The sequence below is a fragment of the Mastacembelus armatus genome, chromosome 3 (assembly GCF_900324485.2).
Source record: "Mastacembelus armatus chromosome 3, fMasArm1.2, whole genome shotgun sequence".
Taxonomy (NCBI): domain Eukaryota; kingdom Metazoa; phylum Chordata; class Actinopteri; order Synbranchiformes; family Mastacembelidae; genus Mastacembelus; species Mastacembelus armatus.
The window spans coordinates 11,880,868-11,897,371 of NC_046635.1; the positions used below are offsets into that span (position 1 = coordinate 11,880,868).

At 38.9% G+C, this 16,504-nt stretch overlaps 1 protein-coding gene across 7 annotated transcripts in view; it reads right to left on the bottom strand.

The window, feature by feature from the left end:
* tcf12 (transcription factor 12) overlaps positions 1 to 16,504 on the bottom strand; it is a 75,051-nt gene that overhangs the window by 8,975 nt on the left and 49,572 nt on the right. For 6 of the 7 annotated variants that reach the window (XM_026319741.1, XM_026319740.1, XM_026319739.1 and 3 more), the window contains 7 exons: positions 13,116 to 13,215; positions 12,350 to 12,489; positions 11,729 to 11,870; positions 11,469 to 11,539; positions 6,815 to 6,959; positions 2,846 to 2,919; positions 314 to 505 (listed from right to left, as the gene is read on the bottom strand). In XM_026319741.1, the coding sequence (XP_026175526.1) occupies positions 314 to 505; positions 2,846 to 2,919; positions 6,815 to 6,959; positions 11,469 to 11,539; positions 11,729 to 11,870; positions 12,350 to 12,489; positions 13,116 to 13,215 (864 nt within the window). Of the gene's footprint in view, positions 1 to 313; positions 506 to 1,013; positions 1,086 to 2,845; positions 2,920 to 6,814; positions 6,960 to 11,468; positions 11,540 to 11,728; positions 11,871 to 12,349; positions 12,490 to 13,115; positions 13,216 to 16,504 lie in introns of all 7 variants that reach the window. The other variant, XM_026319744.1, reaches the window with a different exon arrangement.

Here is a 16,504-nt window from a genome sequence, read left to right on the forward strand (position 1 = left end):
CTCCATTACGCCTGTTTTTCTCATTTCTTTCACCCTTGTGTATACAGCCGCTCTCAAGAGGAGGAGGGGAGCTGTAGGCCAGCCATTACACTTATGGAAAATATGTCAGGACGATTTCAACTCTTCATTTGTGGAAAATGTCTAGTTTCTACACATGGCAGCAGATCTATTTCGAACAGGTGGCCAAGCCTTCTTCTGTTATGAAGTTAGAAAAATAACATATAGGAATACACCAAATATGTTTCCACTTTATGCAATATTCTATAGTCATGGCAAATTAAATAATCTAAATACTTGGGTGAAGATCTCATACCATTGCAGCTGTCCGACTTGGAACCAATGCAGAGGCGGGGAAGTTCGCTCCAAGAGCTGTTATTGGCCCATTTGGTGCCTGTCCTAGCAGACTGTGTATGTCACTGGGCAGACTGGCGGTGGAGCCCACTGCATGGTTCCTCAGAACAAGGATTGCATCATCCAATCTGTCCAGGCGATCTTCCATTCGAGACTAGGAGGATCAGAGGAATGGAGGAGCGAAGGGATAGGGAGAGGGAGAAGAGAGGAAAAGAAGAGCAGCTTAGTATAAGCACATTAGGACTAAAATTGAAAACACTGATTGTATGGCATGGACTTTGAAAGACAAAAAAGAACATCTGAAACATAAGATAAAGAAGGTAATTCAAATGCAAGATCAACTGAACCATTTCAGCTTGAGAACAGTCCATTGCGTTTGTTTTTAACTGAATAACTGATAAATGCACTAGAACCATTTGGAGTGTTTCAACAGTTAATTTAGAAGCTAACATCTGCATCTAAGCTGATTGCTGCAAGCTGAAATGCTAGAAAGATAACATAACACGAAAATACATTATGACAACAAAGGCAATAAAATAAATTAAACTGCTTTTTGACTATAACGCATGTGGACTGCAAGTCGAGCTTGTGAGAGAAAACAAAATGAAGAATGCAAAGACGTATGGAAAAAGTGATGAGTATAGGCTCTATCTGAAGAGTACCTCGCAGACATCCTTTAAGAACGACATGGCATCCTGGAGATGCTCATGTAACTGCTGATGAACTCTGTTTTTCTGGCAAAGTCAAATAAGAATAAGACAGGATTATGAAAAACGATCAGTATCTATAAACTCTGGAAACACGCTGTGGATAGAGAAGACACACAGACAATAAAGGCAGGATTTGAAAGGAAGCGCACAGCTGCTGACCAATCACTCTGTTAAGATGTTTTGTTTGTACATTTAATAACCCCCATCTTCTACATTCAAAAACACACAAATGTTTCCTTATACTATTGTGTATTTTGTTAGTTGTCTGCTGGAATGAAAATTGTCAGTGGTAAAAGCTGCATCCAAAGTTATCAAATGAGTGATATAAATATATTCTGCATTATTACTTTGCATTATCATATTCACTATTTCCAGCTGTGGTTTTCAGAAAATGAATATGACATTCTAACTTGCACTCACTCCTTAACTAGCATGGACTTGCAGACTTATGTTTCATAGTGTTATTTCAACACTGGCTGGAATCCTTGGGCATTAAGTTTAGGTATTTTCATTCATTTTTACATTGTCATGTACAGTCAATTTTCACATATGTTTAATATTCAAATTCTAGACTTTTTTTAGAAATGAAATTGGAAATAAATACCATTATTCATGCAGCCCAGATCAAAAATTAGATGTTGCTCATTTTTTTCATTAAAGCTGTAGGCTTGTTAAAACAGCCTGTGAAATGACCTCAAGCTGGACCAGCTGATCTCTCCCTTTACATTTTTCCCTATTATCACTGAAAAGTGAAAAACAAACCAATGTACAGTTTTCTGAAATAATACGTACAATGTGAATATATAATACACAAGAGACATACTATAGTGCTTATCATAATTTTTTGTCAAAAAACATGTGAACAAATTTTTTTTGTAGCTACTACTTCAACTTTCAGGTTATCCGATGTTATCACTTGTGTTACTTTCACTTGTACTGTCATTTACCTTTGGTGGCCGTGGAGAGCCAAAACAAAGTTGAAGACAGTGGGAGGAAAGATGCTCACTCTACACTTGCAATTGGCTGCTGGAACAGAACTGTGTGATAAGTATTGTGGCCTTGTGAAATCATATCCCATATTTTGGTTAAAATGTGTTTAAAGTGTGGATTGTACAGCAGTCTCTAAAAAAAAAGTCAACAGAAGCCAATAGTATGACTTCATTTTTATGCATCCGCAGCAGACTAGACAACCAGTAGCATTTTACTGTAGGTTATTAATTGAAATGGTCAATAGTATCACTAAACAACACTTTAAATACATACTTTTTCAGATTTGCATTGCCAGTCTCACCACAGTGTTTTATGAATTGTTTGGAAATATTGTTTCTTAAAAGCTGTCTTAATTGCAACTATTTTATTATGAAAAATAGAAATGTGCTTCTGATATAAGTGACCTATAATTAAATTGTCTTACTAACTCACAACAGAAAAGTGTAACTACATGACGTGCATCAAGTAGTGATCTGGGCGAAAGGTGATCTGTAGCTGTTGTCACATGGTAGCGAAGGAATCCTGGAGAAGCGGTCCAGCAAACAGCTGCCACCCCTACACCAGCCCCTTTAACTTAACCCATCCCCCAACTGTCATCCCTGCCCTGGCCCATGGAGTAGAGGACAGATGGCATGCCCCAAGGGACAGGTATTGTTCAGTTTGGTTATCCCTCTACCCCCACGTTCCTCAGTAAAACATTTGTCAGACAGCAATCTCCCTGTAATTCAAGCTCAATCCTTCATGGGTAACTTAAAGTAAGCATCCATCATATCCTGTGCAGACAGGGAGCTTACCAGTGACTGAAGGGAGTTCTCATAATTTGGAGAGGAAGGGGTCTGTCCGCTAGCACGGGGCCACTGGTTGGCACCTGATGAGAGAAAGAGATGTGGCAGAGGTCAACATTAGCCATCCTGCGATTTAGCTACATATCAACATGGCCGATAGCTGCATCCTGCTATACTGGGTGCACTAATACAAAGCTAACAGACACACACAATAACACAGTTTTAACACACTGACATCCTGATTTTCTGGTTTCTTGTTGTTCTGTATGAGATATTTTTATCTTAGGGCTCAACAGCATCACTTCCTGATGGCTGGACTGCATCCTGACACATGAGCCAGCAGAGGGGTTGTCTAACACCCACTTCCACCATGAGATGTACTCATGTGCAACTGCGCTTTAATAAGCATAGCTATGAGAGCAATATGAGCAGTGACAAATCTGATTTTACTCCTAGCTCTTCTTCACACCTCCTTTATCCTGTAAACTTTGAGTCTCCAGAAGATCATCAGAATTATCAAAAATGCAGTGTGTTTGGTCAGCGTTTCAGTACACAACCTTCATCAAGATTTTTAATGATGGAAATATGCCAAAATCTAGGTTCAATCCATCATTACCTAGCATTACTGAGTTATCGTTTTCATTATCTTTTTTGTCAGTCAAACACCTATTTAGTGATGTAGAGGAGGTGCAGTTTGTTTTTCTGTACCACCAAGACTCACATCTGGAAACTTCTGAGTACCATTACTTATTTATTCTGTTCCATAAAGCCAAATCTACCATGGCACATTGCCTCTTTTCATTCTAAATGAAAAATCATGCATTTTAATCACATAATCTAAATATGGAGAAATTTAAAATACTCTGCACTGGATATTACAATTCATCTTTAGCTGGAAGAAGTTCACAGTGCATTTTGTAGGTTTATGTGAGCCAAAACATTAAACTACAGGCCAGTACAGGAAAGCAAATCAAGCTGATCTGATCTGGTGTAAATTAGAGCAAAGTAAAAGGAATCCACATCTGCTCATCACATTTCCACCTCCAGTACATTTCTTTCTTTTCCATTTTCTGAAGTACAGTCATCCAAGTAACCTGCCAGCCATGTGCAACAGGAGGCAATGCATTATACAATTAAATAACCTTAATGGACTTTGACAATAATGAACCTTTCCAGGCTATTTACAGGAGAGGATGTCTGTGGGCCTTTCCAACCAAGGGCTCTCAGTGCTCTTCTGGTGTCTATTATAGTGGAAGGTTGCCAAACCCAGCCCTCATTCTGGTAAATGTCCACCGTAGCACAATCTACAGAAGGAGACTTTTGGTTGGCATATCTATCATTATGTATAATTCTAAAATCTCATTTACGGCACTGTTCCCCACTTCTTAAAACAGCGAAGCATTTAAGAAACAGATCGGGATCAGAGAGACCTTTTATAGCATCGAGAATGCTGACAGGGATCACACTTTATTCATTCCTAATTTAAACAAATGTTACAAATTGTTGGATAATATTTTAAGTCTCACTGGTGTGAAATATTTTTACTCATAACTGTTTGGTGTTTGTTTTTGCAAATCAAGGGCAATGTGATCCAGTGAAATATATACCAAACCACTGAGTGCAACAGCACGTTTCAGAAGAAAATGACAGTGACGGACGAAAAGCGAGACAATACGATAGCTAATGTACAGTACACATAAAAAAAACCCTTCCTTTAAGTTCAGCAAAGTGCACAGTAAGTTTTTTCATTGATTCCTTCCAATAGCTGTCTCACTTATCTTCTATAGTCTTCTCTACTTGAATTTTCATTTCTTCCAATACACATACACAAAGACTTTAATTAACAGACTATTAAAAGTAACTTTGGAAGAGGAAATGAAAACGCCTCTGTTCTGCCTGAGCTTTCTCCCAGGTGAGTGAGACAGGAACTCCACATGAGCCTCTGCTGGCTGGCGGCTGTGAAATATTAGCCTGGGGCTCTGGTCCCCACGTGCACCAGAGAGGGCTAATTGAACAAACCCATCTTGAGTAATGTGCTGTATATTGGTGTAATCCTAATGATGAATGGATTTTGTGGTTAATATCAAGGTCAAGCCAAATTTTGTGCCAATCGTTCTTTTTCTAACCCCAGAAGCATAAAAAGGATGAATAATAAGTGAAACAAGGATGAATAATAAGTGAAACATTTATTTCCTACAGTTTCAGGTGGATTTATTTTACAGTAGTCTTATTTCTCCTATATCATATATTTCATCAGTAAAAATAAACACTAAACTAGTCTCCACTTAAAAAAGAAAAATGAAAACCCGCACAAGCACGGGGAGAACATGCAAACTCCACACAGAAAGGGTCCTGCCATGTTTTGAAACAAGAACATTCATGATGAGAGGCAACAGTGCTAACCAACAAGCCACTGTGCTGCACTAGTATTATAAAACATATTTTCAATTTTTTAACATGCTGCCAGGTATGGCATGTTGTACAGTAAATAGGTCAAGAGTGGGGATCTCCCTCTGTGAGGCTGTCAGAGTCCCCCATCAGCTGAGTCACAGCCACCCTCCTTCACCCACTGGCAGATAAACAAGGTCTTTTGCAGCCTGGTATGTGTGTGCGCATGTGTTGGAGGGGAACAGCTGTCCATGGGGCAGGGCAACAGCTGAGGATGAGGGGGGCATACGTAGAGACAGCTGTCACCACTCCATTACCACACATGACACAACTGCCTGCTAAAACAACACACTGGGCTTTCCTTTAGTGACTCCCCTCATTCACTTTCCATTACTCTTACGTGCTCTTCAGCTGTACGTTGGAGATACGCTAACTACATTCCTCTTATTGTTCTCTGTTTGTTGCACAATATAAATACAACTCAGAGAGGTCTGCCTGTCCATCCTCAAAAATGAAGCTGACAAAAAACACAAACACGGATATAAGCATTGTCTCAAAAAACAGGATTATATAACATTAAATCTATCCCCCTCAGTTGCTCTTATTACAAAGTAAGGCAAGTGACATAATCTACAACTATAAGTCATTAAAACATGGAGTACAAACAGCAACGTAATTCAAACCCCACTTCAAAACACTTTAAAGATTGCACGATTAAAAAAAAAGTAAGCACCCTAAAAACCTCAGTTCCCATCTTTTTCATTTACTGGACTTCTCAATATATCTTTAAGATCCAGACTGTAGAAGAACTTCTGTTATGCTATTCCAAAGAACATCAACAAAAATTTTCCTAAAAATTGGAAAGCCAAAGGTAGTCATTGATATCCCTGGCAGTCAGTTTGGATCGGCTCTCTCTGCGATGTTGTGAATACTAGGCCAGACAGTCAGGTATTGTTTAAATGTGCAGGTGTGTTGTTACATTTCGAATAAATTTGCAAGAGTGGTTTTACGTCTTGTCTACAGCTCACATTTTTGTGTGCTCATGGACTGCAGAAAGGAAGCAGCTAGTATCAAATGTGGCTAAATCAAAGCTTATATTCCTTTTGCTACAGATGAGTGTTGTGCAGGATCCAGGAAAACACATTTAATAATATTAAATTACTTCCATGAATGTGGAGACTTATCGCAGACTAAGTTTCTTTTAGAAAACTGTATTAACTACCCTGGCATAGATAAGGCACAGAGAACAAGTATGATTAGAGCTACTCTATAAAGCTAAAAGGGGTATTAAATTAAGTTTAAGGAAAACTTTTCACACTTCAATCTGCTTAGGCTTTAATTAATCCAACTAATGCAGCATATAGTAGAAGTAATTATATTAATTAAAGGCATATTCATAAAAGCCTCTTAATTAGCTGGGTTATTCCAGGTCAGGGGCTAATTATTAAACAATCTGACGTAGGACTGTCACTGGTTCGGTGCTGGTGTAAAATCCTTTATAAAGCAGTATCTTTTTATTTTACAGCTGGTACCAAATGTAAGTGTGCAGGAAGTGCGTATGACATTAAAATCCAAAGACTGGTGCTCTACCTGGCCTTCCAGATGGGGTGCCGGCAGCAGTCACCACAGTACCTGCTGAAGCAGCACTTGCTGTGGCTGTCAGAGGTGAAGGAGAACCCACAGGTGTTGATGGGTTGGATGGAAAACTACTGCTAGTGTGGTCAGGTGAGTAAATCTGTGAAAGCAGAAAGGAAACGATTGAGAAAGAAAACTAAGATTCATCAGCATCCCTAAAATAAAATATGTATGCTGTTTTCTTACAGCTGTTGCCATCCTCAAGCCAAAACAGTTTCATCATTTATGGGGATTTTACTGCCAGGGTTGTCATAAAACTGCTCAATGCATACAAATGAGATGTTTACTGTCATCTGCACTCAGAGCACAGCCTTAACAAAATGAATCATAAATAATATTCACTTTGATGTCTTGTGCTTGTGTCTTGCTCCGTATCCACTTCTGTAAATCAGTCGATTGCAGGGGAAGATTACCACGAAGAGACAAATCAGTCTGTGCTGCTCTTTAAATTGTTTCAAATAATGCTGCTGAATCATGGCATAGAAATCTTAACTATATTTTTTTTTATTTACTGATTTTAAATGGAATTCTCATTTTAAGTCGGATGCTCTTGTAACAATAATTACTACTGTAATGGCAATTACACTCTTGATGGTGTCTTTTTGAGTAAGAGATTTATTTTTATATAATGTTGCGCTCTTAACATAAAAAAATACACAAAATATTAAATCATGACAGTTTTAGTTTCTGTTTGTGTGTTAGTCAGTTTGAATACTGCTCTGATAGTGAATTAAGGAGCAAGTAAATATGCCTCTGTGGTATGTTAAACTTTTCATGCCAGTCAACTAAAAATAAATAAATAAATAAATAAATTCATGTTCAGTTTTCAAGATTTCAGCTTTGCAAGAAATGTCAAGACTCAACTGTACTGATCACACTAATTTATAACATAAATTTCACCCAACAAAAAATTGCACCTGCATATTATAAATAATATGAATAGTTAAATAAGCAGGCACAAGTGTGATTTGTTCGATTGGTGATTTTAGATCACACTCTGATAATGCCCTGCAGCTGAGAGGTCACATTAAAATACATTAGAAAAAAATGCATAAACCTTGTTCTTTTAAAAGGGCACTGTTTGTTTTTCAAATGTATAGAGACTGCGCTTGTATGAGCCACTCTACTAATTATTCCACTGTGGTTTAAAGAAGTGCAGATGCCCAACCTGGAAACCCCGATAAGCCAACACCAGAAAATCTCATGGGCATTTCAGCCTGCAGCCAGATTGTATTGTGAACCATATATCAAAATCTAGTAGTATTTTTGTATCTTTCTAAACTTTGCAGTCTCCATGAGGACCACAACTAGGGCATATGAATTTCTGCAGGATGCATAAATGAGCCTGAGCTACTTCAGCAAATCACAGGAACTTGTGTCATTGTATCCTCTGCTAGGTTTGACTGAGGTCAGGAGTTTTGGGATGACATGTCAATCACCAGGGAATGAGGAGATTACATCTTCAGAACTTCCACTGGGATTGCATTTCTTTAAACAAATGCTGGATTAAAGCAGAAACAAGTCCTCATCTTTTTCCTTTAATAAGAGGATATTGTGCTGTAATAGAACATGTCTCAGAGAACTCTGGGTATTATGGGTGAATCCTGAATAATTAGCAGAGAAAAAAAAACAGCAGACCCACAGAGATTTCTCCTCACAGTTTAGATCAAATTGAGCTTGCAGAAAACCATTTGAACTTCTGTGGGATGATAGAATGCACTCATTATTAATAATCTCCTTAGTCAATCTTGATCTCTGGGCTTTCGTTTTTCAATCAACTTGGACTATAAGGACAGAGGTTTCACTGAAGTGTGTCACTGTGGAGGAGGAGGGATCAGCCCTTGTCTAAAGGGAGGAATGACTATTTATGCTTAAATACACTCTCTCTACTCAGTATTTCCACACTCAGACGAGCAATTCAGTCAGAATTATTAAAACAAAGTAAGAAGGAGGACTAATGGTGCTTTCACACATACAAACAAAGTAGGTGGCGTTTTCAGTCCCCTCTGTGGATCTGTAGCTCTGGGGTTGTGTTATGTTGAACACGTAATTCACATAATGTATAACTTCTAGATTTGTTTCCACATGTTGTACTTCCTTTGTATGTCCTGGTAACGGGTTAAAGATATGTCATTAACAACTGGCAAGTTGGAGAATGCAACAATCATCCATTTTGTTTAAAATATAGTGGAACAGGGTAGTGCTTCAGGTTCTGTTGGAGTATAGATAAACTGATTGACTCTCACCTTTCTGTCATTCGCACTGCACCAGAGGACATTTGTATGAAGTTGAACATTTCTCAACTTTCCTCTGTAGTGTAGCTGGGTACATTTTGAGTCAAACTCCATGGGGGACACAGGGCTGCAAAGCCAGGATTCATTCAAATTGAACGGCAGCTGTTGTTGGCTCAGCCTTTTGCACCCATGTGTGTGAATGTACGTTAATAGTGTGGTCACCACTGTGCAGAAACCAGTAAGGCTCAAAACAAAACTCCAAACATTTCTTAGTTTCTCATAAAGCAAGCTGTTTCTAACCATGACTTTTGACCCGACAATATACGACTTTCTATTGTTTTCACTTACTGGCTACTAATGCTGCATTCAAAGTCAACGCAGCTCATTTTACTGGAATAAATGAAGCTCCGCCTCATCATCAGTTACGCTCCCGCAGGCAGCATGGAGCCAATAAGCATGGCCAATTTAAAAGGGCGGAGAACAAAAGCTTCACAAAGGGCGGCCTGTGGAGTTGAGCCACAGCAGCCACAGCAGTTATAAACTCCCCTGTGCCCTCTGCTCCATCCACCCACCCCCACCACAGTCCAACCGTGTCCATTTCACTCCTGCTTTGTCATGCTAATAGAATTGAGTCTGGAAGTATAAAGGACTTAATTTGTTATTACCATCCCTGCACTCTCATATTTTGTATTTACACTGGTAAGAAATTTTCCTCTCAAATGTACAGCTTGTGCTAGAATGTGTGAAATGAATATGTTACTGAATATAACACCAATCTGTTAATGCACACATCATGTGTACGAAACATATGCCTCAAAGGCGGAATTTTAAGGCCCAATCTGAAACTTGGAAATAGAAAACAGAGTTCCAGGATCAGGATGTTATTCCAGTGAGACAGTTTGGGAAGAGCAGCTAAAGGAAATTACATGGATAAGAAAAAGCCCATTATTTTGTACTGACCTCCACATAATTTTGTTTTTCTACTATTTTATGTAACTTTACTCAACTTTTGTACAGTATTTTTGATTCCACCTGTACTTGAGCTGTAGTTCTCCATACTGTATACTGTATCCAAATTTTGCTTGTAACAATGCTATTACAATACAGTAAACCCCTGAAATTTGCAGAGGTTTTGTTCCTAGAGCACCCACGAATTGTGAATTTTGGATATGGTCCAAAAAATGACTATTTTTATAGTTCAAACCCTAAATACGTCCCCAAATATGCTCCCAAAACACTTTCACAAAAACACAATTTCATTTCAAACTCAGCTTAATACATTATTAGTAAACAAATTTGTGAACTAAATTAGTAAATTACATTATTCTTAATAATCTAGCATTGAAATGCATGAAAAACTATATACTGCCACAAAAAAAGTCTTAAAAATTGTGGAGGATATTTGCGGGTTCTGTGAAATTGTGGAGGTTTCCTGCGAACAATTATTAGTTAGGTTCTAAGGAAAAATCTGCGAACGACTGAGGCTGCGAACTCTTAACCGCAACTTTGCGGGGGTACACTGTACACTACAATCAACCTAAAGGCTTATGTTTAAGGTTAACTGTTAAACCATTGGTTGATTTCTCTTCAATGTCTAATGGCAAAATTCTCTCCTAAGTAAAAGTCAAAAACTGAAGGAAGGTGTCTGTCATATTCTCTTTCCTCATGTTTTCATGATAAAAAAAACAAACATTTCTGTATCCAGGTTTAAAAATGTTTCTTTTACTGTGATACATCTAAAGCAGAGCTTTAGGATACCCAAAAAACACAGGAAAAAAATTAAGCATAACCTCTAATTTATCCCTGAGCTGAACCACAGGGAAGAACTAATAATAATGTAAACCTCAGTGAGCTACAAATATGTTAGACTATACATTACAGGATGTCACAGACACCCATGGCTGATTTACAAAGTGTAATCCACTGGCTTTAAAAGTATTTTAATGTACAATTTTCTTTCTTGAATACTCTTAGTTTAAGCCCACTATTATCCAGGCTTAGGCTCAAAAACAACTACAAAAATGCCCTCTAGGCTTTTTTAATCAGCATTCACCATAGCACTTAATTCCTTCCATGATTACTGAGGTCACCTTCTTAAACATAGAAATTATTCTATTTTGATTTGGAGAAAAATCATGACTTTTTTGAGTGATTGTGTGCATAGAAGTACATTTCACACCCTAAGACAAGGTCAGACTTGAAGGGGTATACAGAGCCATTTGTGTAAACCAAAACCAAAAGCTTAAGTCACAAGTCACACCCAGAAAATAATGCAATTTTTTAATAATAAATTTGTCCTTTTAGTGTAATTAACTCTAAGCAGGGATTCCTAATGTGATGAACTGGGCTGCAAAAAAAACAGGGTTATAACTTACCGAGGCTAAAGCCTTGCCCAGTGCATCTCCAGTCTGTGAGCTTCCAGTGGCGTTCCCCCGATTTCCAGCAGCTAAGAAAATACAGAGGAAGGCTCTGTAATATCAAAGTCAGACAAATTCATAGTAGTCACAGTACACAAAGCAGCTGTGTATCTGCTTCACTCACTACCTATACAGAATGGATGGTGAACAATAATTACATTGACACCAATGAATTACTCATTTGGGCAGGTATCACAACTGTTAATATGAGAACATACCCATAACCCCATCAGCTGTGTTGACGGACGGGGTGTGTGCTGCGGTGACGAATGGTGAAGTGCTGGTGTTGCTTCGGTGGAAGCTGGACATTGGAGGAAGACTTGCATTGATGTCTGGAGAGACGGAGTGTGCGGGGTAATTCTGAAAAAAAAAAAAAAAAAAAAACACACACAGATGCCCTATTTTCAGTCATAAATGTGTATTTGAGAGAAAGAAAATGCATATTTGTTCATTGGATTTTATATTGTCCTCTGACATATCCCAGGCTGGGATGAAAAAAATGTTACTGGGGGGAGGGACAGAGATAAAGAGAGGGCAGGCAGCATCTGCAGGCTCCCTGTGATGCCCAGCCAGCTGAAGCAGGCAGACAGACAAGACCAGATCAAACACTGACACAAAGAGGGTCAGCAGTGTCTTCACTGATAATAACCAGACAACAACTTCAGACACGCACACCCACTCCAACTGCGGGAGCTATGTCGAGGGGGTGCAGGCCTGAAAAAGAATTTACATGTTGTATGTGCTGTAACAAAACACATTGGATCTCATAGACGAGTGGTACAGCAAGTTACTAACAATTATTTGCCACCTATTAATTACTGCTGAGCAGTGCTGCTTACCAAACGCTCGTGTGAGTGCAGGCTGCTGTAGTTTCCTGACTGTGGCATATGAGATGACGATCCTGCGAGCATTCCCCCATAACCAGGCTGACTGATCCCATTGGACGAGTTCCACGGGTCAGGAGAACTGTGGGTACCATCTAGAAATAATAAATAAATCATGTAAGTATATAATAGAGAATAAAAGGCCCCAGTATATAGTTTAGTTTTGTTATAGTTAGTGCCAGACGGCGGCTAACCTCCATTTCAAATTTGGGGCCAGTTTAAATTTTTTTTTCTTTTTTTTACTCTTGGGACTGGAACATGATCCTTGTCCTGAACACAGCTGAGATAACACAGAGCTAAAATCAACAAAGATGTCTGTTTTTCTGTCTAGATTTGAGGCTCACACCAAAATAGAGACTGGGCACAGACTTAATACTCCCAAGACAACTGAATCTGTGTGGCAAAATCAAAATATCAGTATTAAAAATACATTGGTAAAATATTTTGGCCTTCTGTGTGTCACTGTCATTAAATTAACAAATTCTGTTCTTGAAAGCAAAAAAAGCCAGTGGGGAAAAAACTCAACCTAGTAATACACAGATGCTTTGGGTTCAACATGAAAGCAAAACAAGAATATCAGTATAAGAGTATTAGTCAAAGAGTATTAGGAATAAAAATAGTATTTTATTTTTATTCAGTTGCAGCATTTGATAATTATTTTAATAATTCCACAAATTCCCAAAACTGTAGCATAAACATGGCCATTTGGTTTTGAACTTACCGAAGAAAGTGCTTGCAAACATACTGCTGGAGGGTTTAGGAGAAGAGTAAGAAGGTGAATCTCTGTTGAAGTCTTCTGAGTTTGGAGACGGTGCATACACCTGACAGGAGAGCATAAATATTATTAGTGTGACCCATCAAACACTAGAGTACTGTGGGATCCATTCGGTTGCTGTCATACAGTACTGAAGGTATGATAACACTGAAACCTATAAAAACTATCGCTGTTCTTATCTCAGTTAAAGTAAACACCTTCAAGACAAAGTACAATCACAATTATGAATTTGGGAGCATAAAACTATGCAATCTGACATGCATCTACACACACACACACACACACACACACAAGTAATAACACATACTGTAGATATGGTCCTAAAACCACAAGCAGGCACACACATTTTGATGACTAGCAAGCAATCAAGCTCATGAAGGGAGGACTGGATTATCAGGGGTATTTGCATTTCAGATCAAATGAGCTTCTAATGGAAGTATAATGATACCCGCTTACATGCACTGACTAAATGCCTGGCAAATTACAGCATTCCCAAAGAGGCAGAAATCAAATAAGTGGTACAAACCAGCCTGCATTGCTTTTTTTATGTTTATACCTGCAAGCTGGTGGTAGAGTGAAAGGAGAGCAACAATGGGCATGCTGTTGTACAGCTGTTTGTGTGCCAAGCTAGGCGGGAGGATCAAAGACATGGGAGGCCAAACACCACTGATGTGGTCTCTGACTTCATCTACTCCAGATGGAGAGAGAGGGTGTGAGCAAGAAAGACCGAGCCCAGGGGAGGGAAGACAGGAGAGGTCTGAACAAATTCTCCCTCCCACAGACAGGACTGGATGACCCCACCGTCGTGTAACACTAATCAGATCCAGACCTGCCACCAGCGAGATTCCACCTGCACATTTCCAGCTTGTGTCTCACACTCAACAAAATAAAACACCGTATTAATGGCCTCACATCGCACTCAGATGTTGGTATTAAGACAGCTCACTCCTCAGATTGGTTTCTGATGTCTGTGGATATGATGAGGGCCCCAAAGGTTGTTTACTATTCCATGCTTAAGTTGTTTTATGACACAGAGCTGATGGAAAATATGCATCACAATCCAAGTAAATAAATGCGATTCAATCACTTGCTCACACACGTGAGCATTATACCAATACAGAATGCAGCTTAAAGGGGACTAAGGGCTGATGGGCTTTGCTGAGTGAGCAGGACTCCACAGTGTTGTTGTCTGGGTGTATAATTAAAGTGCTCTGGGAGGGGTGGAGCTCTCATGGGTCTTCTGGCTTACACATGTGACCAGGGTTGATAGTATTTCCGTGCAGATCTCAGGTTAGCCTTGCACAGGAGCCTGTGCTTTTGTCTTTTGCCTCTGTCAGATGCTCATTGGGCAGCATATGGCAGCGGATAATGCTAATTGTCCTTTTTACCCTGGGCTAACCAGCCAAACCATTAATAAACCATCCCAAACACTGGGTGCCTCATTCCGCCAGCCTATGGAAGGGAGGGTCTGCCTGGGTTTCCTTTTATAAGGCCATTAATTAAAAAAAGCGTCACTCACACAGATCAGCACACCATCACAGACCTATAATAGGTATTTGATAATCAGAGGAAATCGGTTATTAAAGAATACATTTCAATACCCTATCTTTCCCACATCATAAACTGAGGCTCGTGACCTTGCATTAAGACTTCTGTTTTGGACTGCATAATGTACAAACATTGTCAACTAATATACAACAAAGTTAAGACAATATTATATGACACTGCCAATAATGAACATTAAAGCACAAATAACATCACTGGGACAAAACTGTGACAAACCTAGCAATCCCCTGACAGCTACTTTCTGTGAACAAATAACAGCTAGGAAAACAATGAGGTGTAAATGTCAGGATGAGGGATTTGTCTCCCTGTTGATAAGTGAATGATAAGCTATATGGACTTCCAATTTAAGGAAGTAACTCAGGATTTGAGCTGGTGGTGAATCATACCTGCTTGGATAAAAGATACTGTTTTGAGTTATAGGTCCAGTTCTGTAACTTGACTCTCTGCCTAAGCTGAGAAGTGAATTTGTCTTGCATGCCATCCACCATGTCTCTAAAATTGTGGTACCTGCCTTTGAAGCTTATGCCACACTGAACAAAAGATCAGCTGTTAACACATAATCTGTCAACCAACACCAATGAAGAAAGAGGGAGGAAAAGGAAATTAAAAAAATAAACAAAGAAAAAAAAAATCAGGCTTAAGGCCAGGAAGCTCAAAAAGAAGAGTTCAAATGTTCTGTTAATGGCGTGTCCTGTTTTTGTGCTGCATGTCATTACCTGGAATCGAGCCACATCTCTGGGGCATTTTGTTTCAAGTCCAAATCACATACACTTGGAACGGTTTGCAGCACAACAGACACAACACTTCTTCAAACTACTGCTCAGCTAAGCCTGCTTTGGAGAGGCGTTGTTCTTTACCTCTGCATATGTGTCAATGTTTTCTGGAAAATGAAGGGCTCACTGACATTAACCTTACAAAAACTCTCACAAAAACCAATGTAAACCTATGTTATGTCAGGATGACACTATGTTTTGATAGAAGTTATTTTGACATGAGGAGTGTGTATGACAGATGCAAATGTATTAAAGGCTACAACCATTAAAGAAACATTTCACACTTAGTTGGGAGAGAGAAAATTAAGATAGACAATTTCTTATTGTCCTGTTATGTTAAAACTACATTATTAAGGAAATCCTGTTAAAAATATGACCTCAGTTGCACTTGACATTACAGATATTAACATTCTCAAAAGCCTGTTTACGCACACATGGAACTGCAATATAACCAGGTAAAGGCTCTCACACATAAATAAGTTATTACTTTAAAAATGTAGCCATACGGCAAGTTAATTTGCCTTGAGCTTCAAACATTTTACTAAAAAGTCAAAAAACACTGGTATGCATCTGAATGCATTCTAATACATAAGGTAAAATTATCAGAAAATCTAGCATTGTTTTCTTTTTCTTGTTAGCAAAGCAGTGAAATCTTTTATCCAAGTGCACAGTATCTCAGCAGAGGAGCCTACTGGGAGTCAGAGCAGCTAAAAATAGAACAGCAACCACATTGCAGATTAATACCTTCCACTCGTTAATGCCGCAAAAATTTCATTTTGGCATAAATGTAACCTCATTAGCTATGAACAACATGTTGTATGCATAACATATATATATATACGATACATCAGCACACATAAACACACCACCAGTCCCACAGCCAAACATGCATGCTTCGATGCATGTGCAACATATGTGCAAATTTCTGGGGGTGGGTGATTAGCTTCTGGCAATGACTGCTAACCTCTAGAAAACATAATCTAACCTGTTGCACTA